The 23,818-nt window shown below is 47.3% G+C and overlaps 1 protein-coding gene across 1 annotated transcript in view; it reads left to right on the forward strand.

Annotated features, from left to right (window-relative positions):
- The first annotated feature begins 4,409 nt into the window (after positions 1-4,409).
- WDR82 (WD repeat domain 82) overlaps positions 4,410-23,818 on the forward strand; it is a 33,992-nt gene continuing 14,583 nt past the window's right edge. Inside the window, exons 1-4 of the mRNA XM_038770581.1 lie at positions 4,410-5,234; positions 14,664-14,761; positions 18,074-18,140; positions 20,149-20,248. Of these exons, the coding sequence (XP_038626509.1) occupies positions 5,074-5,234; positions 14,664-14,761; positions 18,074-18,140; positions 20,149-20,248 (426 nt within the window). The 5' untranslated portion in view covers positions 4,410-5,073. The remainder of the gene's footprint in view (positions 5,235-14,663; positions 14,762-18,073; positions 18,141-20,148; positions 20,249-23,818) is intronic.

Consider the following 23,818-nt stretch of genomic DNA (forward strand, 5'->3'; position numbering starts at 1 on the left):
CTTGGGCAAGTCACTTAACTTCTCTGGGCCTCAGTTACCTCATCTGTAAAATGGGGATTAAGACTGGGAGCCCCCCTTGGGACACCCTGATCCCCTTGTAACCTCCCCAGCGCTTAGAACAGTGCTTTGCACATTGTAAGTGCTTAATAAATGCCATCATAATAATCTAGAAATGTTCCTGTCGGTTTGACCCAACTAGGGTATTGATAATTAATTGGGAAACATTTCCTGGAGGAGGTGGGATTTTAGGAGGGCTTTGAAAATGGGGAGAGCTGTGGCCTCGTAGAGTTGTAGGGGAGGGGGAGGGTTCCAAGCAGGGGGAACAGTGGGTGCGAGGGTTCAGAAGTGTGGGATTCGAGTTAAGTACAGTTAGAAAGGTGAGGTTGGGAGGAGCAAAGAGAGTGAGCTTGGGAGAAGCAGAGGAAGAGAACCAATATATAAGATGGGGAGAGCTGGCAGAGAGCACTAAGGGCAATTTTGAGGTTTTTATGTGCTAAAGAGGGAGATCAATAGCCATGATTGATTGGAGGTTCGTGAGGAGTTTAAAGAATATAATCCGGGCAACAGTGTGTAGTACAGAGAAGCAGTGTGGCGTAGTGCATAGACCATGGGCCTGGGAGTTAGAGGTCATGGGTTCTAATCCTGTCTCCGCCACTTGTCAGCTGTGTGAATTTGGGCAAGTCACTTCACTTCTTGGGGCCTCAGTTCCCTCTTCAGTAAACTGGGGATTAAGACTGTGAGCCCCACGAGGGACAACCTGATTACCCCGTATCTACGTGTGGACTGCAGAAGCTGAATACACGCTAGCAAACGGGCTTTCCGCAGGCAGCACCTGGGGGACGCGAGAAGAGCCAGCTGCCAGTACTCTATTTATTTTACTTGTACATATCTATTCTATTTTATTTTGTTAAAATCAGTCAATCAATCGTATTTATTGAGCACTTACTGTGTGCAAAGCACTGTACTAAGCGCTTGGGAAGTACAAGCTGGCAACATATAGAGACAGTCCCTACCCAACAGTGGGCTCACAGTCTAGAAGGGGGAGACAGAGAACAAAAGCAAACATACTAACAAAATAAAATAGAATAGATAGGTACAAGTAAAATAAGTAAATAAATAGAGTAATAAATATGTACAAACATATATACATATATACAGGTGCTGTGGGGAAGGGAAGGAGGTAAGATGCGGGGAATGGAGAGGGGGACGAGGGGGAGAGGAAGGAAGGGGCTCAGTCTGGGAAGGCCTCCTGGAGGAGATGAGCTCTCAGTAGGGCCTTGAAGGGAGGAAGAGCGCTAGCTTGGCGGATGGGCAGAGGGAGGGCATTCCAGGCCCGGGGGAGGACGTGGGCCGGGGGTCGATGGTGGGACAGGAAGGCTGAGTAGGTGCGAATGAGGTTGTCGTTAATGTAACTTGGTGATAACAAGGGCCTTTTTCCCGGGGTGGGGTGGGGGGGAGTCTATGGCGGACCGGACCGGGAAGTTGGGGGGCACTATAAGGAAGGTCGCCTAAGTGGGTGGGGGTGGAAGCAGGGGGCGTCTATGGCGGCGCTCGGAGGAGAGGAGCCTTCCGGGAGCAGCGGGGGCCACGCGGTGTGATTGTTCTCTGTCTCCCCCTTCTAGACTGTGAGCCCACTGTTGGGTAGGGACCGTCTCTATATGTTGCCAACTTGTACTTACCAAGCGCTTAGTACAGTGCTCTGCACACAGTAAGCGCTCAATAAATACGATTGATTGATTACCCCAGCACTTTGAACAGTGCTCGGCACATAGTAAGCACTTAACAAATACCAACGTTATTATTATTATCACAGGCTAGATGGAGTGGTGGGGGAGAGGCTAGAGCAGCGAAGGAGGCTGATGCAATAGTCTAACCACGATCTGATAAGAGCCTGGACCAGGGGATAGTATTTTAGGAATCAATCAGTGGTATTTATCAAAACCCTTTTGAAATCACATCTCCTCCAGGGGGCCTTCAGTAAATTAATCTTTCACGCACGCATACACTAGGCGCTCAATAAATACGATTGATTGAATGAATGCATGCGTGCATGCAGATCACTCTCCTAAGCACTTGGGGGAGTACAACAGTAGGAGACACGTTCTCTGTCCTAAAGTTTTCAAACTAGCAGGAGAGCTAGACAGTAAAATAAATCGCAGGTACGGGGTAGCGACAGCGTTTAAAGATGGGTGTCTGAGTGCTGATTGAAGTGCTGGAGAGGCACTTCAGGGGTGAGGAAATGAGAAATTTATCGGCGAAGGCCACCTGATAGATTGGAGATGTGGTTTCAGAAAGACTTTGGAGATAGGGAGGGCAGTGGTTCTCTGGATGTAAAGGGGATGAGAATTCCAGGACGATGGGAGGGTTGTGAGCAGCCTCCTCACCCTATTCTCGCTTCCTTTCAGTGTCTCCTTAAAGTCCATTCCCCCTAAGCACTTGGATACTCACCCCACCCCTACATCACTTATTCACTCATTCTCTCATTCAGTCGTATTTATTGAGTGCTTACTGGGTGCGAAGCACTGTACTAAGCTCTTGGGAGAGTTCAGTATAACAATGCTATAATCGACCTAGCCCTAATGTCTTTTAGACTGTGAGCCCACTGTTGGGTAGGGACTGTCTCTATATGTTGCCAACTTGTACTTCCCAAGCGCGTAGTACAGTGCTCTGCACATAGTAAACGCTCAGTAAATACGATTGATTGATTAATGGTAACCTTCTCACTGTACCTGGATCTCATCGAAGTCCTGCCTCTTGCCTGGAACGCCCTCCCTCCTCAAATCCCACAGACAATGACTCCCCCCGCCCCCTCAAAGACTTATTGAAGGCACATCTCCAGGAGGCCTTCACTGATTAACCCCCTTTCCTCTTGCCCTTCCGCCTCTCAGGCCCACAGCACCTATGTACATATCTGTAATGTATTTATTTCTATTAATGTCTCTCCCCCCCATAATAATAATAATGACATTTGTTAAGCGCTTAGTATGTGACTTGCCCCCGGCTCTGCCAATTGTCAGCTGTGTGACTTTGGGCAAGTCACTTCACTTCTCTGGGCCTCAGTTACCTCACCTGCAAAATGGGGATTAAGACCATGAGCCCCTCGTGGGACAACCTGATTACCTTGTATCCCCCCAACGCTTAGAACAGTGCTTCGCACATAGTAATTGCTTAACAAATGCCATTATTATTATTATTAATTATCATCATCATCAATCATATTTATTGAGCAATTACTATGTGCAGAGCACTGTACTAAGCGCTTGGGAAGTACAAATTGGCAACATATAGAGACAGTCCCTACCCAACAGTGGGCTCACAGTCTAAAAGGGGGAGACAGAGAACAAAACCAAACATACTAACAAAATAAAATAAATAGAATAGATATGTACAAGTAAAATAAATAAATAGAGTAATAAATATGTACAAACATATATACATATTAATTGGCGGAATGGGATTTAAACCCATGACCGCTGACTCCCAAGCCCCTGTTCTTTCCACTGAGCCACGCTGCTTCTCTAGATAGTTGTGGGAAGGGAATGTGTTTATTGTTGTACTCTCCCATGCGCCTAAGTAGTGGTCTGCCCACAGTGAGCGCTCAATAAATACGACTGAACGAAAGGACGAGTGCTTACTGTGTGCAGATCACTGTACTAAGCGCTTGGGAGAGAACAATGTGAGTTCGTCGTGGGTGGGGAATGTGTCTATTGTATTATATTCTCTTAAGCGCTGAGTCCGATGTTCTGTCCACAGTAAGCGCTCAATACGGCTGAACGAAAGAATGAGTTCGTACTGTGGGCAGATCACCGTACTAAGCGTTCGGGAGAGAACAATGTGAGCTCCTCGTGGGGAGAGAACTGTCCTCTCCCAGGCGCTTAGTATAGTGCTTTGCGCACAGTCAGCGCTCCAGAAATATGACGGAATGAGTGAACGAACGGATTTGGTAGACGAATCGCCGCCCCCGTGGCTCTCCCCAACTTAAAAGCCACTTTTAAAAATCTCACCTCCTCCAGAAGGCCTTCCTCGAAGAAACCCTCAATTTCCCTACTGCCTCTCCCTCGCACGTGGATTTGTCCCCTTCATTCTGCCCCCCCCAACACTTCCGTCCGTCTCCCCGCGTAGACTGGAAGGTCTTTGTGAACCGGAAACATGTCTACTAACTTTGTTACATTGTATCCTTCCAAGCGACGAGTCACATGGTCCGCGCGCAGCAAGCGCTCACTGTGATATGTGCGTGCACTGTTGCGGCTTCCACCCCCCCGACCCGACTTATTTTAACGTTCATCCCCCCCCGCCCCACCAGCCCTCCACCGCACCCCGAACTAGCGGAAAATCTCATCTTCCAACTCTATTTTCCGATCGCGGTCTAGCGATCCGCCCCCGCGGGGGATGGATTGCGTCGAGGGGGCGGTTTGGCAAGCCCAGGGAGTCTCGAACGCTGGCGTGGCCGGGCGACAGAACGTGTTCATTTAAAGCCCCCTTTCCCCAGACTGGACACCCCTCCGCCGTGGCTGCGGACACCGACTGGACACCTCACCCCCCTCCCCGGCCAATCTGTCGTCCCTTTGGGTTTTTTTTGCCTTTTTCCGAGCTGTCCTTTCACGGTAATGGGCGCAAGCGGCCGGATGTGGATTAGAGGTCAGTTGGGACGCCGGCCCGAGCTTCCAAGCGCTGGGCAAACGGCCGACATTGGCGTCACCGGCCAGAAGAAAGGCGGGCGCTGGCTCCCCGAGGTTATTAGTCCGATGAGGTGACGTTAGTCCGAGCTTTCCAATCAGCGAGGCGGCTCAACTCGCCTGTTCCCGACAAGCTCGTCGGCGTTCCGCCTCTTTCCTTCCCCAGCGCCTCGCGGTCGCCGCGGCTGCCTGCCACTCGTCCGGACTGTTTCGCCTTCCAATGGTGGACACAATGAACCGGGCCGGCGCCGGCTCCCCCTGAGGCTTTTCTCCCCCGGAGGAGCGTCGCCGGGCCGGAGGGGAGGGAGAAGCCTGTAGCCCGCCGCCTCCGCCAGCTCGGGTCGTGCGGGTCCTCGCGGTCCGGTCCAGCGGGGTCGCCGCCCCCGCCGCCCTCGCCATGAAGCTGACGGACAACGTGCTCAGGAGTTTCCGCGTCGCCAAGGTGTTCCGGGAGAATTCGGACAAGATCAATTGCTTCGATTTCAGCCCGAATGGCGAGACGGTCATTTCCAGCAGCGACGACGACTCTATCGTCTTGTATGACTGTCAGGAGGGCAAGTGAGTGAGTGGTCCCCCTTCCCCCCCACCCCCACCCTCGCCCGCCGGGCGCCCCAGGAAGGACCGCGGCCCCCATCCTGTGCACTTGCCGGCCAGGATGGAGGTGCGAGAGCGAAGCAGTTGTTACGGGAGGGAGCCCGAGAACGCGGCCGGGGGGTAGCTGAGCGGGCCCGCCGGCCGGTCTCACGCTTTGGCATAAAAGGCCGGTTCTTCTCCTCCTCCGTAACTTCCTTCTCTTACGCCCTTCAGGCAGTCCAGTCTCTACCCCTCCCTTCCCCTCCCCTCCCCACCGCACTTCTGGAATCGGGTTCCGACACCGTAACCCCTTCCAAGTGCAGCTCCCTCACCCTTTTCCTCCTCATTCTTTCTCTCCCTCCACCCTTGATGGTTCTCTTTCTCCCCCTCCCCACTCCTGGAATCAGGTTTCGACACCGTAACCCCTTCCAAGTCCATCTCCCCCTTTTCCTCATTCTTTCTCTCCCTCCACCCTTGATGGCTCTCTTTCTTTCTCTCCCTCCCCACTCCTGGAATCGGGTTCCGACACCATAACCCCTTCCAAGTCCATCTCCTTCCCCCTTTTCCTCCTCATTCTTTCTCTCCCTCCACCCTTGATGGCTTGATGGCTCTCTTTCTCCCCCTCGCCTCCCACTCACAGATTCCATCTTGCTTTTTCGGGGGGCGGGGAGGGGGCGCTTTGAGTCGTCACTGCTTCCCCTAGTGTCGGTTTGTGTTTACTCTCATCACAACCTATTTTGATTTCTCCCCCCCATCAGAGGTGCAGGCAATTTGGGAGATTCCGTCCGAGGTTGCCGTACTTGCCGGGGGCTTTTCTTTCTTTCCTTCTTATTCACCCGTAGTCCCTCCGGGCATTCTCACCCTAATTTTCGTTTTTTGCCAAAACTACCGAGCGTCTTTACTCGGTAGTCGCTTCTGTCTCATCCTTTGCCGCTCTCTTTTCCATGTTTTTAAAGCCATCCATGACTTACAAACACCCCCGTCCATCATACTCTCCTGAAGAAGTGTCTGAGTAACTTACAGAGCTTTGGTTGCTGCTCGGACCGTTTCAAAATACACTTATTTTGTACGGAATACAGAAACCTGGTAACACTTTCCGCTAAGCGATTTCTGTGTCCTAATTTCAAACTGGAGCCCTCTTCCTCCCTTCAGTCCCCAGTCTCTCCCACCCACCCCCGACCCAGGATACAGCCATTTCCAGTTTAGAACCTTTCCTGGGACGCAACTAGTATTGTTCCATGCCTTACCCAGCCAGGATATACCAGTCTGCCCTGAGGAGGAGGGTTAAGGGTAAGTAAGCCCCCATCCCCTCCCCGATTTGGCTGAGATTAAGCAATCAAAGAATGGCTCACAGAGGAAGCCCTGGCCACAGTTTGGGCCAGATTTAGAAGGTATTGAAGAGACCCCTCGAACGAAGAAGGTTCGTTGAATTGAGGAGGCAGCTTAGAAATAGATGGTCTGGGTATCTATGAGTTAACAGTATCTTCGTTCAGAAGAATCCTCCAAGGAGGACCTCGTTGAACTTTCGAAACTCCATGGCGTCATTGCAAGATGCTGGAACAGGTGAAGAAGTTATGTTTCTCCACCACCGGCTAAAATCTTGGAATTAAAAAGCCTCGCAACAATTTTCAAGAGAGCCGAAGAACACACATGCGCATGCCAACGTATGATGGAAGAGGAGACAGGAATTCAGAGGTGTGTAGGAGGAGTTAACCTGCTAAAGGGTATTCTATGAAGATCAGAAGCCTGTTGTTCAACCAAAGTTGGGCAAATTCTTTACGCAAGTTGAAAAACCACTATTACGGTCAATGGAACAAGTTTTTATTTCTACAGCCCCTTGCAGTGACTCATAATCATATTACCACTTCTCATTTAGTTAACATGATGTTATGCTTTGCAATAATTCAATAAAGATTCAATCATAGCTTAGTGACGTTTATCATTATAGTATATGACACATAAAATTGCATATTACTTTTCCAGAGGCTCTGGAGTTGATCCTACTTTCTAACATGAATGTGAGGCAACGGTCGGGAACCCATGGCTCTTCTTGGAACCGAGCACCTCTCGAGCTTAGGCGCCCACCTGTGGACTCGGCCCCATGGGGGCGATGCCACCGGTTTCGCTGCCGTGGCATAAAGCTATGTAAGAAGCTGGTCTTCCCCTGCTCTTTGAGCCAGAAAGGGGCTGAGGGGGAGCCAAGATGGCAGCTTGATAACTCACCAGATGGCAGGGTGAGCTCAAGCTGTTCTTGTCCCCCTCCCCCACCTATCCCCTTCCCCACCTATCACAGGGCCTGTATGCCTGCCTGCCTGCCTGCTGCAAGCAGCAGCATGGTCGAGGCAGGCTGGCCAAGCTAAGCAGGAAAGGGAGTTGCTCACCCACAAAGCCCAGGAGCCAAGAACAAGCCCCCAGGCCAGGTGTCACATGTACGGAGTGCAGCTGTGGGGGGGGTCAGGTGCTGGGCAGTAAAGTGCGGGAGCAGGGCTCAAGTTTGGCCGCTGTACTGGGCACTGCAAACACTGGTTGCAGACCCCCCCCCCCCCCCCCCCCGCCCCGCCCCAGGCATGTCAAGTCCAGGAGCAGCCCAGTTAAGTGGAGGAGGAAGAAAACGACTAGATGTAAGTTCAGTTCTCTGTCTCTTGCTCTCCCTTTTCCTGTCCTCTCTCTATCTCTTTCTCCCCCCTGCCCCCCCACCTTTTTCTTCTTTCCACCTCTCCCCTGTTCTCCCAACAAATCCAGATCCCCCTGCCCCCTCAGCCAGCTTTTCCTAGTTTGAGTAGAGGGTTTCCTTTTAAATTGGCCCTGTGGGCTGGATGCATTCTGAAGGTAGCCCTTCACCCCCCCCCCCCCCCCCCCCCACCCATCTGCCCCACCTTCCCTCCTGGCTCAGCAGCTTTTTGAAACCAGGAGGAAAGTGGGGAACTGAGGGCCTGGAGGAAAAGCCTGATGAAAAGCAGCAGAGTGCATAGGAGCATCCTGGGTGGGGATTCCCCTCCTGGCTAGTGTCTGGGGGGGGAAGAGGGGGTGTAAATGGGAGCGGAATGGAAACTTCCCTGGGTGGATTGGGGTGTGGATTCCCTTGGTCAGAGAGGCATTGGTCCTGGGTGTCCTGGGATTTCTCTGTCTCTTCAAGGCCCTCAGAGACTGGGGGCCAGGTCTGTTGACTCTTTAGGGATTGGAACCCAGCAGACACCCCTGGATGGACTCCCAGTTGCTGACTCCCTCCCCTCGCCCGTCCATCTCTTCCTTCCTTGTTTCCCGTCCCCACTGGCAGCAACGGCTGATGTTATGAAGCAGCGTCCTTACACGCTGTGCACGTCCCATGTCACATGGGGGTCGTAAATTGTGTGGCTCTTTGTGCACCAACTGAAAGGGTTTCATTTTGTTTGTCTCTTAGGTTGCCAACCCTTGGTCCAAGAGGAATGCACCCCCATGATACATTTTTCAAGGAATATAACCTAGTTGCATCATTAAGTAGGCCTCTAGTCCCTCTCAAACTTCATTTTTCCTGGGGGTTTTCAGCCCTCTGCACTTTTTCTTCCTGCTCTGAACCGTCTTACTCTCTGGAACAGCTCCTATTGGGAGTTCTTAAATGACTCCTTTCTCTCCTCCCTCCACTAAATGATTCCAATCTGTTGCCTCATTTAAGTGAATTTGGGTGTTAACTCTATCAGGTGTCTTTTTTGGACAAAAAGAGCATATTGTGAAATTTCACCCCCTCCTTCTCTGTTGGCCTCATGAATTTGTGTTTTCCTGCATCTTCTGTGTCCAAATGTAGTCTGACAGTGGAGAATTACCAGGGCAACTAACTGCCTTAACTCCACTCCTGCTGAAATCCTGTCCATATCTGCACCTTTTCACTGTTTCCTAAATCTATTAGCAAAGTCTGCAAACGGCTCCTTTTTTTTTTTTGCCTTGGTTTCAGTTTGCAGCTGTGTATTTTAAAAATCCCTTTTGGATTCTTTTTCTGCCTACCCCCACGCCTTCTTTCTACCTACTCAGTACCTGTCTTAAGTCCTTTTCCTTTCTTTTAGATTTAAACTTATCTTGTGTTTTGCTTGGTTCTCAGGACGGTAGTAAATCAGTTTTCCAAATCTTATCCTAAGTCATATTGTGTTATCTAATTGTAAACTGTGGCCTCATTATGTAATACTGATGTTCTCTTGAAAGAATTTAGCAGTTTGCCTTGTTTAAAGAAACAGGAGAGTCACTGGCAAACTGCATAAATAAGATATGGGTAGTTGAAATATTTCTGCAGCCATTGCTCAGCCACCCTGGCAGCTTGAAGCCTCCCTTGAGGGAAGCCACCCGAGAGGGAGGGGGTGTGGTGGAGGTTGGAGGCTGGAAGGGGTCCGTCCTTGACTGGCAAGTAGGACTTGACAGATCTGGTTGGTTTTCACACACAGGTCTCCTGGTGGAGTTCGTAGATTTTTATGGCTCTGGCATGCTGCCGGGGCCATCCCTTGGGCAACCTGTGTGCCCTTCTGATTGGCTATGGATCCATGCTCCGTGACTTATTACCGTTCTGTGAGGAAACGTAGTGGCCACACAACCAATCAGGAGGTTCCTGCTGCCTGGAGCCCAGAGATTTTCAGCCTTCACTGTGAGGACCAGCTGGGCATCCAACTGGGGAGGGATTCCTGCTGCCTGGCTGGCTGAGGTAGTGGCACACCCGAACCCAAAGCCTTCTAGTCTTCACTGTGAAAGTCATGGTTTTCAGCAGGGGCCTGGGTGGCGAACAGAGCTGGGCCGGGGCACACCTACTGCCCTGACAACAGAGTGACTCCATCTGCCAGGGAGGCATAGTAAGTGAATTCAGAGTTTCCTGAATTTGGGAAATACTCAGTGTTCCTGTAACATGGAAGATTACATTCTTGACAAACTCCACATTCAGGAAAACTGGGGCTGCAGCACTTACCTTTGACCAAAGCCGTGAGCACATGCGTACGCTCAGGCACACGTGCGCGCGCGCACACACACACACACACACACAAACACACACACTCTTCTGACAGCGTGTTGTCGGAAGACCATCCCTAATTCCCTAACCATGGTCTACTCAAAATGTGTGGCGAAAGCAGGCATTATGAAGAACAGAGTGTACCGTATTTGCACGAAGCATCCGTTAAGGGGTTAGACTGTGGAAGTGGGAGGGTGTTGAGACCAGATTAAAATCTGGTAAATGGAGCATGAAAAAAAGCTCCAGGTGGGTGGACTAGATTAGTGTTGAATATGATCAAAAACCACTTGCGGCATTATTCAGTTAGGCGGTGGCCTTTCCCCCATGTCTTTGACTTCTAAAATCCGCTTCTAAAAAGAGAATTTGATTCTGAGGTGTTGAATGAAGGGATTTAAATTGTTCTGAGGGAAATGGGTACACACTGAGAAGGTGGAAATGAAAAGCTTAGGAATGGTCTTTTTTGTTTGTTTTACAGACTCTTAAATATAATGAAATTAACTTGAAGTGCCATCTCTGACTTGTGAATTGAAATAGTGAGTTCTTATTAGCTTTTAGCTATCTTTTTGGTTGTTATTGCAAGTTCTTTTATTCCATGTGATGTCACAGGTTAAAATATTGAACTGGTAGTTGGGGGCCTAGGTTCTCGTCCCGGTTTCATTAGCTGATTTTGACCTTGGGCAAATCACTTAACCATTCATTCCTTGGCCGTTTCCCTTTCTGTAGCATGTTCGGTGACCATCTATCCAAATGGCCCGGTGAAAGTGCGTGTTGTGGCAGAACCGACTGTATTACTAGTGTAATCTTGGAAACGGAAATAATAGCGCTGTAAACAGAAGAGTCTTCAGTTGTGCTCAGTATTTTCCATATTTGTCATCTATAAAATCACCCTACCCTTTCTTATTGTGAGGTTAAAATGAAACCACTACTGAGTGGTGTTTTCATCCTTGGTGGGGGAGGTCGTGTCCCTTCTGAAGGTAATACTGGTGTTTTTTTGTCCATAACTGTGGATCAGACTCGGATGCTCCAGGTCCTTTTTAAAAATGAATAGGTTGGGAATTTTATGTATGTACTTCATAACCACTCGAAAGGCTCGAGAGGAGGTACTCAACTCCAGCCTGAACTGGTGCAATAGGCTTTTTTCCCCTACCAACAAGAATGGAAATGGCCAGCCCCTTTAAAACTGCCTGAGTTCTGCTTTTGAAGAAATAGCACCATTCTCCACTCAGCGGTTAAAATCTCCAGGTTGTCTCTCTCTGCTGCTCACTCCACTATCAAAGTTAAATTTTGACAAGGATAAAAGTTAACTGCTTAAATTTTTCCTACTTGACTTTGGGCAAGTCACTTCTCTGTGCCTCAGTGGCCTCATCTGTAAAATGGGGATTAAGATTGTGAGCCCCCCGTGGGACAACCTGATCACCTTGTAACCTCCCCAGCGCTTAGAACAGTGCTTTGCACATAGTAAGCACTTAATAAATGCCATTATTATTGTTATTATACAAACTTAACTATTACCCACTTGGCTTATCTTGGGTTTCCCTTTGCCCAGGGTGAATTTCTCACATTCTGCAGACAGCGTAGGCCCCAAATGATTCCCGAACAGCATCTAATTTATTATGTTGCATTCTCCCTTATTGGTGAATGTTGAAGGGATCTGTTTGTTGTCAGGCTCATCCGGTCTGACAGCTTGGGCTACAAAGGATAACGGAATAATGAGCTTTCCATTCCTATCGCATGGATCGCTTGGGTTCGGGTGACGACTAGATTTCACAAGGCAGGGTGGCTAGCCTTGGGTTTTTGTCTGAGGTCTGATATTCCACAGATGCTTAGCCGTGCATCCTTTTACAAGTGGAGTTTCCCTAACTTCTTGACTCCTATAGAGAAGGAGCATGGTCTAGTGGGTAGAACACAGGCCTGGGAGTCAGAAGGACGAGGGTTCCAATCCCTGCTCTGCCAAATGCTTGCTGTATGACCTTGGGTGAGACACTTAACTTTCCATGCCTTAGTTCTTCTGTTCTTCCCTCCCATTTAGATTGTGAGCCCCCATGCAGGACTGTGTCCACTCGTATCGTTAAAGGATCTGGGTTCTAAACCTGGCTCTGCCACTTGTCTGCTGTGTGACCTAGGGAAAGTCACCTAACTCCTGGGCCTCAATTACCGCATCTGTAAAATGGAGATTGACTATGAGCCCCATGTGGGACACGGACTGTGTCTGATCTGATTATCTTGTATCTACCCCAGCATTCATTCATTCAGTCATATTTATTGAGCGCTTACTGAGTGCAGAGCACTGTACTAAGCACCTGGGAAAATACAACAATAGACACATTCCCTGCCCACAATGAGCTTGCAGTCTAGAGGGGGGGAATCAGACCGTAGTACCTATAAATAAATTACAGATATGTGCATAAGTGCTGTGGGGCTGGGTGTGGGGGGGGGGGGTACTTAGTACAGTGCCTGGTACATAGTAAGCACTTAAATACCATAAAAAAGAAAATTATAGGAAATCACCGGGAAAGTGAAGGTGAACATTTACAACTTGTAGCAAGCTCAGTGACTATCATTGTGTCATTGAAAGAGGTGTAATGAATTTCAGAAAGCTTGGATCTCTTCAAAAGGATAAAAAACCACCACCAACAACAAAAATAACACCTAGGGATTGCCCACTCCTTATGGGCCAGAAGGTTTTATGCCTTTTGTGGGGAGGGAGAGGAGAAAAAGAGAGACTTTAAATGGCACCTTGTCTAAGGCCATCTCACAGCAAAGATGGTTACTCCTAGTTCAAACTCATTCTCCCTGCTTCCAATATTCGGTTGAAGGATGTTGGGCATAAGAACCTAGTGTAATGGAAGTTAGCTATGCCAATTTCAGAATCAGAGCCTAGTTATTTAAATAAAAAGTTTGCCAGTATTGATCTGCATGGGATTGCCCAGATTGCCACAAATCATCTCGGAGGGAGTAAGTGAAGACCTGTGCCACAGGGTCTGTGACAGCAATGAAGTGAGGGTGAGAGGTATTGAACTATTTGCAGTGTTTTTTCCCTACATTTAAAGTTAATTCTTAGTACAGTGCTCTGCACACAGTAAGCGCTCAATAAATACGAATGAATGAATGAACTAAATGTGCAACCATAGGCGGCATAGACAATGATTCTTACTATTGTGTTTCTTCAGAGAATGTTGATGTTTTTGAAATACTCTGAGCCAGCAAAGTTTTTGCACCATTCATTCATTGTCGTATTTATTAAGCACCTACTCTGTGCCGAGCACTGTACTAAGCACCACCGTTAGTTTCTCTGAGAGCGTGGTGCTCCGGTCAGTTCTATATGGGGTGCTTTGTTCTTGAAGAAATGAGAACCTGATCTGTTGGTTTGCCATAGAAAAGTGGTGTTAGCATTTTCAAAACCCTTCAAAATGCCTCGTTAGATTGTGGTGCCTCCATATTTCATTGTAAAAAGCAAGTATCCCCAGTTCTATAAAGCGAGGGCTTGCCTTTCTGTCAAAGCGTACATTAAGGAAAACTTGCTTTGTAATACTCACCACGCCCAACACTGCACACAACTTTTTTCTGGCCCCAGGTTGTGCTGTATCTGGAAGGGTGTGTGTTGCCAGAAGAATATTCTAATTCCCTGTGGGGGTTCTAGCTAAAATGGGTTGAGAAAACATGTGTTATGGCAGAGCTCACCTCCTCCAGGACCCTCCCCACAGCACTTGTATATATTTTTACAAATTTATTACTCTAGTTTACTTGTACATATTTACTATCCTATTTATTTTGTTAATGATATGCATAGAGCTATAATTCTATTTGTTCTGACGATTTTGACGCCTATCTGCATATTTTCTTTTGTTGTCTGTCTCCCCCTTCTAGACTGTGAGCCCGTTATCGGGTAGGGACTGTCTCTATATGTTGCCGACTTGTACTTCCCAAGCACGTAGTACAGTGCTCTGCACACAGTAAGCGCTCAATTAATATGAATGAATGAATGAACTAAATGTGCAACCATGGGCGGCATAGACAATGATTCTTACTATTGTGTTTCTTCAGAGAATGTTGATATTTTTGAAATACTCTCAGAGCCAGCAGTACTGTTTTGAAACCTGAAGTACGCTTTGGGCTCCTTCTGTTTTTGCACCATGTATTTTTTCTGTGGCATCCAAATCTTTTATGCTCTGTTGCTTCCAAATGGGTGTATTTATCCTATTTTATTGAATTGGATACACTAAATTCATTTTTACCACTCGCCTAGCCCTGGAATTAGATGCCGATATCAGGGATGAGACCTGCTTCTTAGTGTGCTACCTTCCTTTTCTTTACAACAAAAAGATCTGAAAATGTCACTAAAGATGAGTGTACCACCCTTAATTGCCTATAGTGATCTGGATTAGCAATTTTGTACTTTGAAAATTGTAGGATTGTTTTTTGTGATGAATGTGTAATTTTTTCCCCCCTAGACCAAAGAGAACACTGTACAGTAAGAAGTATGGAGTGGACCTCATCAGATACACACATGCTGCAAACACCGTGGTGTACAGCTCAAACAAAATTGATGGTACGTGATATTTTTTTAAGGGCTGTTCTAGATTGGTTTGTTTTGGAAGATAAAGTTTGCAGAATAATAAATGTTTTTGTAGTCACAGATGTGTGTCTTTGGTAATGTAAAAGGTTTTCCTGAATTGCTTGTTAATCTAGCCTTGTGATACTGAAAACTACTTGAACACAAAGGATAGTGTAAATGTTTATCTTCAAATGGTTCACCACAGTAACTCAAATATTAACTTAAAAACCCATTTTTGTCTAGCTGTGCATTAGCCCTCTATTCTTTGAAGGGTTTGGGTGGATTTTTTTTTCCTTTTGAATTCCTTTTCAATCAGTCAGTCAGTCAGAATTTGCGTGTTTACTGTTTACTAAGCACTTGGGAAAGTTCAATATAACAGAGTTGGTAGACACGTTCCCTGCCTGTGCACATGTCTACAAACTCTGCTGCACTGTACTCTCTCAGGTCCTTGGTACAGTGCTCTGCACACAATAAATACGATTTGATTGCCATCAAGGAGTTACAGTCTAAGGCCACCATCTTTAAACTGCTATTCATTCATTCAGTCATTTATTGAGCGCTTAACTGTGTGCGGAGCACTGTACTAAGCACTTGGGAGAATACAGTGTAACAGCAGACACATTCCTTGCCCACAGCGAGCGTACAGTCCAGAGGGGGAAAGACAGACATCAATACAAATAAATAAAATTACAGCTATGTACAAGTCAGGGCTGTTCTAACTTAGCTTCTGCACCTCTTGCTGGAAGATCCCACTTGTGTTTCAGTTCAACCAGGCAACCACAGCTTTTCTCCTCCTCCCACTCCCCCCCCATTCCATCCCCAGCCAAGTGAAAGGGTATGTATAATGGTTGTAACTGATAATGTGTTTTCCACCCCCCAACATACACAGCCAAGTGAAGGGGTATGTACAGTGGTTGAAATTGATAACGTGTTTCCAGTTTCATTATCCTTGTGTGGTTTTTCTGTTTGACTTGTACTGTGTTTATTCAGTTATTGACTGTTTTCCCTTTCTTGATGCGAGCTTTTTTTTTGTATCATTTAGCAAGAAGTGCTTAACCTCTGGATGGTGCTTTACCGATGCTATCTGGGTTGTGCCGATGAATATTCCCATTTTACTAATTTGAAAGTAGACCGGTTGGACCCATTTGAGAATTTGCTGTTTGTCAGTGGATTTAGCAAGTCTGTTCTTTCTCTGTGTTTGTATTTGTCTTCGAGTTTCCTCCCCCTGTTTCACAGTTGATATTTCCAAATAGCGTGGTTGATGTGATCATATTAAGATGGATTAATTAGGGTTGGGTCCCCAGACATGTTACAATCAGAATGAAACTGGGATTGTTTCCATCGCCCTGCTTTCTTCTCCTTGACAGAGTGGGAGTTCCTGGTATGTAACAAGATTAGGCAGGTGCTTGGATCCTCTCACCCGTGCTGCCAACATTCCTCCCAAGTCCTTCCTGAAGAGTTCCTCAAGAGCTTCAAGCCTGACTCCAGGCTGAGGTAGTAGTTTGTACAGTTTCAGGGTCTATGATACCACCCGGTATAGGAGATAACTGTACAGGCCACTGCCTTGCCAGGGACAGAGCACTGTCAACTGAAAGTGTCTTCCACTCGCTGCATCGACAGCTGTGTGTAACGGAGGAGGGGGTGGGGAGACGGGGACAGTGTCTAGGAAAGCTCGTAGTAGAATCCCAGGTACCAAGGTAAACCTGCAGAGGTGCCATTGCCTTCCCATCCATTCCTCAATACCTCAAGATCAGCTGAATCTGATCATTTAATTAGAGAGCATATTCGTCAGGTGTTTTGGTTTCAGGGAAACACGGCCACTCAAAAATGTAAAATAATCCTTTATCATCTCTTTTCTCCACCAGCTCTCTATTCTCTCCCTCCCCTCCCCTGGTTGCAGGCTGTCACAGCCCTCCTAGGTTTGTGCAGTACTTTAGAGTGCTCCTATTTTCTACGTGTCCTGAATTTTTTTTTCCTCTCTCTCTCCTCACACTTTTTTTAAAATTTCCTCCCCTCTGTACCTTATTACGATTTCCTCTTATCTTTTCCAGGGGTGTTTCTGTGAGCTTGCTAGTGATGCATTGCCAAACTAGTTCATAAAATTCAATACCTATAGTAAACAGCCCCCAAATATTCATTATTGCCAGTGAACAGTACTAGTAAAGGGGGCCACTCCACACCTGCTTGCAGACAGATTTGCAGCTGAACTTGGCAAGAGGTGACTGAATTCCAGCTCTAAGTGCATGCGCCTGCACTGGATGATGACTCACTTGAGCTGCATTTGGTTACAGTCTCAGGTTCAAGGCTTAGTTAAAGCATTGATGCTGACTGGAATGTGCTCTCACTATTTAGAAAGCAGGCCAGTGTGATGGAGGATAGAGCTTAGCCTGGCCCGTATTTCTGCTTTGTTGCTTTTGCATTCACAGTTCTTTCCCAATCGATCTCATTTTGATGTTCCTGTCACCGTCTTATTGTGGTGCATTGGAAGAAGGTGCATTGGGGTTACCAGTTTTGGAGGGGGTTGTTGTTGTTGTTATTGTTGTTTGGCCATCATACCCTTGTCAAGCAAGATGGGGGAAAGCCATAGCCAGCATTCTGTGTTTTTCAGAGAAATGTTTGTCGTCTGTTAAGAGTCTTAACAGAAGCCTAGAAGAGTGTTCTGCCAGGTTGTTTGTAGTATTGTCTTTACAATAAGTTGGTTCATTGATTAGGGAAGCAGCATGGCTCAGTGGAAAGAGCACGGGCTTTGGAGTCAGAGGTCATGGGTTCGAATCCCGGCTCTACCACATGTCTGCTGTGTGACCTTGGGCAAGTCACTTCACTTCTCTGGGCCTCAGTTCCCTCATCTGTAAAATGGGGGTGAAGACTGTAAGCCCCATGTGGGACAATTTGATTACCTTGTATCTACCCCAGCGCTTAGAACAGTGCTTGGCACATAGTAAGCACTTAACAAGTATGGCAAAGTTTCCAAACATGAAGATTTGCTAAATGAGTATGGGATTAGGGTTGAACTTTGCTCTGTGTTGTCAATGACCAAGCCAGATATATTATTTTTCCTTTAAGGGAATTCAATCGTGCTGTGTTTTTTTGAGTTATCACAATCTGTACAGCCTTGCAGATAGCTTGGAGGAAAGGGTGTGGTATTGCTTATTAGGTTTCCCTTTCTTAGTTCCATGAAAAAGAGACTAAGGGTCTTCATTCCAAAGATAGTTAATATCATCTCAAAATGAAAGGACAAAGAATCAGGCTTACTAATCACTTAGTTATAATAAGAATATTGCTCTAATGCTTCTTGTGTTCTTACAGACACAATCCGATACCTGTCTTTGCATGATAATAAATACATCAGATACTTTCCTGGACACAACAAGAGGTAAGAGCAAAATCCTGGAGAGGCGCTTAAGACTTGAATCTCCGGGATTGGAAAGTGGGTATAGAAGGAAATGGTTTTATTGGAATCGATTTACGACACAATTGGTTCCTGACAGCTGAGCATAAAATTGGACACTATTCCCATAGAAACAATGTTAAAAAATGGGTAATTAGAATCTGAACCAAAGTTGGTTATGCTGTTCTCCCTCCTTCTTAGTCTGTGAGCCCCATGTGGGAAAGGCACTGTGTCCGACCTACCTAATTTGTACTTACCCCAGTGCTTAGAACAGTGTTCAACACTTATTGAGCGCTCAACAAATACTGTTAAGAAAGTACTCAGAATTGTGCACTCATTCAGTTGTAGAGATATTGTAGATGTCAATCATTGATATAAGGGAGTAACATGGCCTATTAGAGCATGGGCCTGGAAGTCAGGGCCTGGGTTCTAATTCCAACTCCACCACTTGCCTGCTGTGTGACTTTGGGCAAGTCATTTAACTGCTCTGTGTCTGTTTCCTCCCGCCAAATGAGGATTAAAATCCTACTCCTCCCTACTTCGGGTGTGAGCCCCATGTGGGACAGGAATTGTGACCACTCTGATTATCTTGTATCAGCCCTATTGTGAGTACATAAAAGATAAACATTGCCAAGATCTGCCCTTTCCTCTCCATCCATACCGCTACACTGCTCATTCAAGCTCTCATCCTATCCCGTCTGGACTACTGCATCAGCCTTCTCTCTGATCTCCCATCCTCGTGTCTCTCCCCACTTCAATCCATACTTCATGCTGCTGCCCGGATTCTCTTTGTCCAGAAACGCTCTGGGCATGTTACTCCCCTCCTCAAAAATCTCCAGTGGCTACCAGTCAATCTGCGCATCAGGCAGAAACTCCTCACCCTGGGCTTCAAGGCTGTCCATCACCTCGCCCCCTCCTACCTCACCTCCCTTCTCTCCTTCTACAGCCCACCCCACACCCTCCGCTCCTGTGCTGCTAATCTCCTCACCGTACCTCGTTCTCGCCTGTCCCGCCATCGACCCCTGGGCCTGGAATGCCCTCCCTCTGCCTATCCGCCAAGCTAGCTCTCTTCCTCCCTTCAAGGCCCTACTGAGAGCTCACCTCCTCCAGGAGGCCTTCCCAGACTGAGCCCCTTCCTTCCTCTCCCCCTCTTCCCCCTCTCCATACCCCCATCTTACCTCCTTCCCTTCCCCACAGCACCTGTGTATATGTATATATGTTTGTACATATTTATACGTACAAACGATCCAAGAAGCATAGCACAACAAAAGAACAAAAAAACCCAGACTTCATGAACCTACATTGTAGAGTGAAAACCCAGTGAAAATAGGGTTCTGTCCCATCTCCTCCACATATCATTGTAAATTGTGTTAAGTTTAAATTCTGGGTCTGGCTTTATTATTATTTTTTTTAAAGTGGACAGGGCTCCTATAAACCCCAAGCTACTGCTGTCTTATTGCAGTCTGGGATATGGAGACCTTCCTCTCCTAAGGCTCTATATTCCAAAAGACACTGTAGCATTCATTCATTCATTCAATTGTATTTATTGAATGAATGCCACCTGAAGGAATGAAAACTGGCCAGAGGTAAGTCCAAATCTTAAATCTTAAATTGAGTTTGGGAGACTTCAAACTTGACTGGTTTCTTTTTTCTTTTTTCTTTTTTGGCCCTGCCATTCTGTCTGGGTTTTTGAAGAGGTAACCCAATAACTAGTACCTAGTGGACTGAAGAACTTCATAGGGCAGCATTTATTCAAAGATGTGATGTGAGCCTTTGTAGATGCTTTAGCTCTTTCAGAGCAAGCAGTCTTTCTGACCCTGAAATCCCAGGAAGCCTACTTATTCAAATAGTTGTTTGACTTTCATCAAAAGCAAAGGGTTCTTGGGCTGAGAATCTCACACAAGTCCTTGTGGTTCAGAGTGTGTTTGCATCACATTTCTACTACCTGCTTTTTTTTTTTTTAATAATTGCAGTTTGTCTTGGTGCCTCGTAGGGTAGTGGCTCTGTCCATGTCTCCAGTAGATGACACATTTATCTCTGGATCTCTTGACAAAACCATCCGACTTTGGGATCTCCGTTCTCCGAACTGCCAGGTAAGTCACAGTGATAGCAGGGGTTGTAATAAATTTGCCTTCGGGAAGACTGGTCACTTTCATTTTGAAATAGCTTATCAACCACCAATCGCTGACCTAAAACCCCAGACATCAGTTTCCCAACTAAAACCCAAAGTGAGCAGAGCCATACCTGAATCCTACTGAGAATGCCTCAGCACGTTTGCCCCACTGCCAGTTTGGACGGCTTTAGGGGAGTCTGGGGTGTGCCACTGAGGCATCTGGATGTACCAGGCGACCAAAGCATGCTTGGAGTAATGTGAAGACTGCCCTGGAATGCCAGCTTTGCCCTGTAGAGCTCTGACAGGGACTCCTAAAGCAGGGGTAAGTCTGGGGCCCTTGGCAGATCTGGCATTGTGCTTGGATTTGAGGCCTTGATCATTAACATAATAATAATAATGATATTTACAGCACTCACATGGGTACTGCAGCCCATATGGAAACTCTACATTTATTTGTCTCCCCCACCCAGAAGTGAGACCAAACTTGACCAGATGTCAGGTTGTATTTAGACCTGAATCTCCTGGGAGTCAAGCTGGGTTGGTTTGAGCTGAACTTCAGATTTTCATTTTGTTCATGAGTCTAACACCTAGAGAAGTTTCTATTCGTACACCGGCCAGGAAAGTAGGATGCCACTGATGAGGGCGATGGTTTGGAGTTTGTTCGGGGGTTAGAGTAGAGCCTTGCCTGTGTTGGGCTCTCAGGATCCATAAAGGACTGGTTCTCCCAAATTCCAAATTGAGAAAGACTTGCCTACGTGGCAAGGCCACCTTTTAAAAGTGTCACAGTCAATCAGTGGTATTTACTGACTGCCTACTGTGTGCACAGCACTGTACTGCACTGCTTGGGAGAGAACAGTAGAATGACGAGACATGCTTAGTAAACTCAAGGAATTTACAATCTAGTGGGAGACAGACACTAAAGTAAATTACAGATGGGGGAAGTAATAGAATGGTATGATGGGTACCTAAGAGCTTTGGTGACATGGGAGGGCTGACACGGTAGTTGTGGGGGACATAGGTTGGGGAGATGAGGTTAATCGAGGAAAGCCTCCTGGAGGAGATGTAATTCAAGAAGGGCTTTGAAGGTGGAGAGAGCAGTGAAGCGAGAGGAGGTTCCGGACAAGCAGTCAGTGGTGGGAGAGATGGGAATGAGGCTCACTGGGGTAGGTTGGCTTGAGAGAAGTGAAGCGTGTGAGCTCAGGTGTAGTGGGAGAGGAGTGAGGATTAATAGGAGGAAGAGAGCGGTATTGAGTGCTTTGAAGCCTATGGCCAAGAGTGTCTGCTTATTGTGGAGAGGAACCACTGGAGATTTAAGGAGCAGGGAGCTGTGTGCAGAATTATCCAAGGGGCAGTGAAGTATGGACTGACAAGGGAAGAGACCAGGGGCTGGAAGGCTGCCAAGGGGCTGATGCAGTAGTCAATCCAGGATTTCACAAATGCCTGGACCAGCAGGGTAGCAGTTTTTAAATCAGTAGGAAGGGGCTGGATCTGGAAATGTCGTGGAGGAAGAATCATTAGGATTTGGAGACACTGAGTATGGGGGCATGAGAGAGAGAGAAATAAAGGATTCTGCCACAGTTTGGAGTTTGAGAGATGGGGAGGATGGGAAAGTGAGGTGGAGGAGAGAATTTGGTGGCCTTGTGAAAAGAGCACAGGCCTGGGAATCAGAGGACCTGGGTTCTAGTTTTGGCTCTGCTATTTGTATTGTGTATCCTTGGGCAAGTCCCTTAACTCCTGTGCCTGTTACCCCTTCTGTAAAAAGGGGATAAAAGACCTGGTCTCCCTCCCTCTTAGACTGTGAGCCCCACAAGGGACAGGGACTGTGTCCAACCAGCTTATAGTATATCAGTCCCAGTGCTTGGTACAGAGCTTGTCACATGGTAAGCACTTACCGAATACCCCAGTTATTAGAAAGATCAGCTGGAGAGTTAGGAGAACCAAGAGAGGATTGTGACCGGAAAAAAACCAGGAGGAGTTGGGGGGCAAAAGAGTTGAGTGTACAGTCAGGAGGGCAGCCATAGCTATCCTGCCCTTCCTCTTGGAGTTGAAAAGGAACCAGAAGTGGAGCAAAGTGGTTGGTTCCACTCCTTGCCCCCTTCCAGCTGGCTGCTCTGCCAGAGGCTTCTTTCATTCCCAGTGCCCAGTGGGAACAAACCTTCTAGACTGTGAGCCCACTGTTGGGTAGGGACTGTCTCTATATGTTGCCATCTTGTACTTCCCAAGCGCTTAGTACAGTGCTCTGCACACAGTAAGCGCTCAATAAATACAATTGAATGAATGAATGCAGTGGATGGTCCGCTCCACAGCCACCCTCTGTCACTGCTGCTACCTAAGTGGTGACTGAAGCTGGGGTGGAAGCAGATGGTCTGGTAGTGGAGTAGCTTTCGTCTTGCCTTTACAGTGCTGCCTCTCTTCCTCCCTTCTCCGGCCCACCCCGCCCCTCTCTTCTTTCCTCTTCTCCCTCCCCCCTTACTCCCCCATCCTAAATTCAACAGCACTCTCCCCCTGAAAAATGAACATTTGGCACCTTGGCCTTGTACCCAGTAAATGGTTCTGAAGCACTGAATCTGTGCACAGTGATATAGCCCCGCTCTGAATTCTGACAGAAGCTATACTCAGCAGGGAAATTGTGAGATTTAAACCTTCCTCCTTTGTTCTGACTTAATATCTGCCGAGAACAAGAAAGAAAACCAAAATGAGGAATATTTCAATCTTATTTGGAGCCCTCCTTCCTTTCTCTCCCCTCCCCAACTGCTTACCCCAGCATCGTGCGAGTACAGTACGAGTGACATGTTGTCAAGGGGTGACCTGAGCTTGATTAGATTTGTCTCTGCCATCTTGATTCAGGTCCACAGTCAGCACGGGTTCCATAAGGGTTCTTGACTATAGGGCTCCCTGGCTATAATGTGCCCTGTGACAACTGAGCCCAGGGGGGATGGCTGGCTAGCGAGGGAAGAGCCTTGCCATAAATGACACAAAGGCAAAAGCTCCCTGAGCTTCCTCTCCTTTCCCTCAGTTTTGGCCCCCCGAAATGGCGTAACTGGGAGCATCCTTCCACAGCCCTTTTAAGGGTTTTTTGGCATTCCAGAACCTATAAGGAAACCCCATCTTCCGTCAGTCAGTCAACTTTCTTGAGCATCTCCTGTGTGGGGAGCACTGTTCTAAATGCTTGAGAAAGTACAATGGAGATAAAAGGCATGGTGCCTGTTCTCAAGGAGCTTATAGTTTAACTGGAGAGACAGGCAGCTTCAATCAATATGTTGTTTTTTATGTTATTCGTTCAGCCCTATGTGCCAGGCACTGTACTAAGCACTGGGGTCGATACAAGCTAATCAGTTGGACACAGTCCATGTCCCATATGGGGCTCACAGTCTTACATTTTACAGATGAGGTGACTGAGGCCCAGAGAAGTGAAGTGACTTGCCCTAGGTCACACAGCAGACAAGTGCCAGAGACGTGATTAGAACTCAGGTCCTTTCCACTAGGCCATTCTGCCAGTCTCCCCAGTTAGAGTGCTAGCTGTGTGTAGAGCTGGGACAATACAGAGTTG

The sequence above is a fragment of the Tachyglossus aculeatus genome, chromosome X2, assembly GCF_015852505.1.
Source record: "Tachyglossus aculeatus isolate mTacAcu1 chromosome X2, mTacAcu1.pri, whole genome shotgun sequence".
NCBI lineage: Eukaryota > Metazoa > Chordata > Mammalia > Monotremata > Tachyglossidae > Tachyglossus > Tachyglossus aculeatus.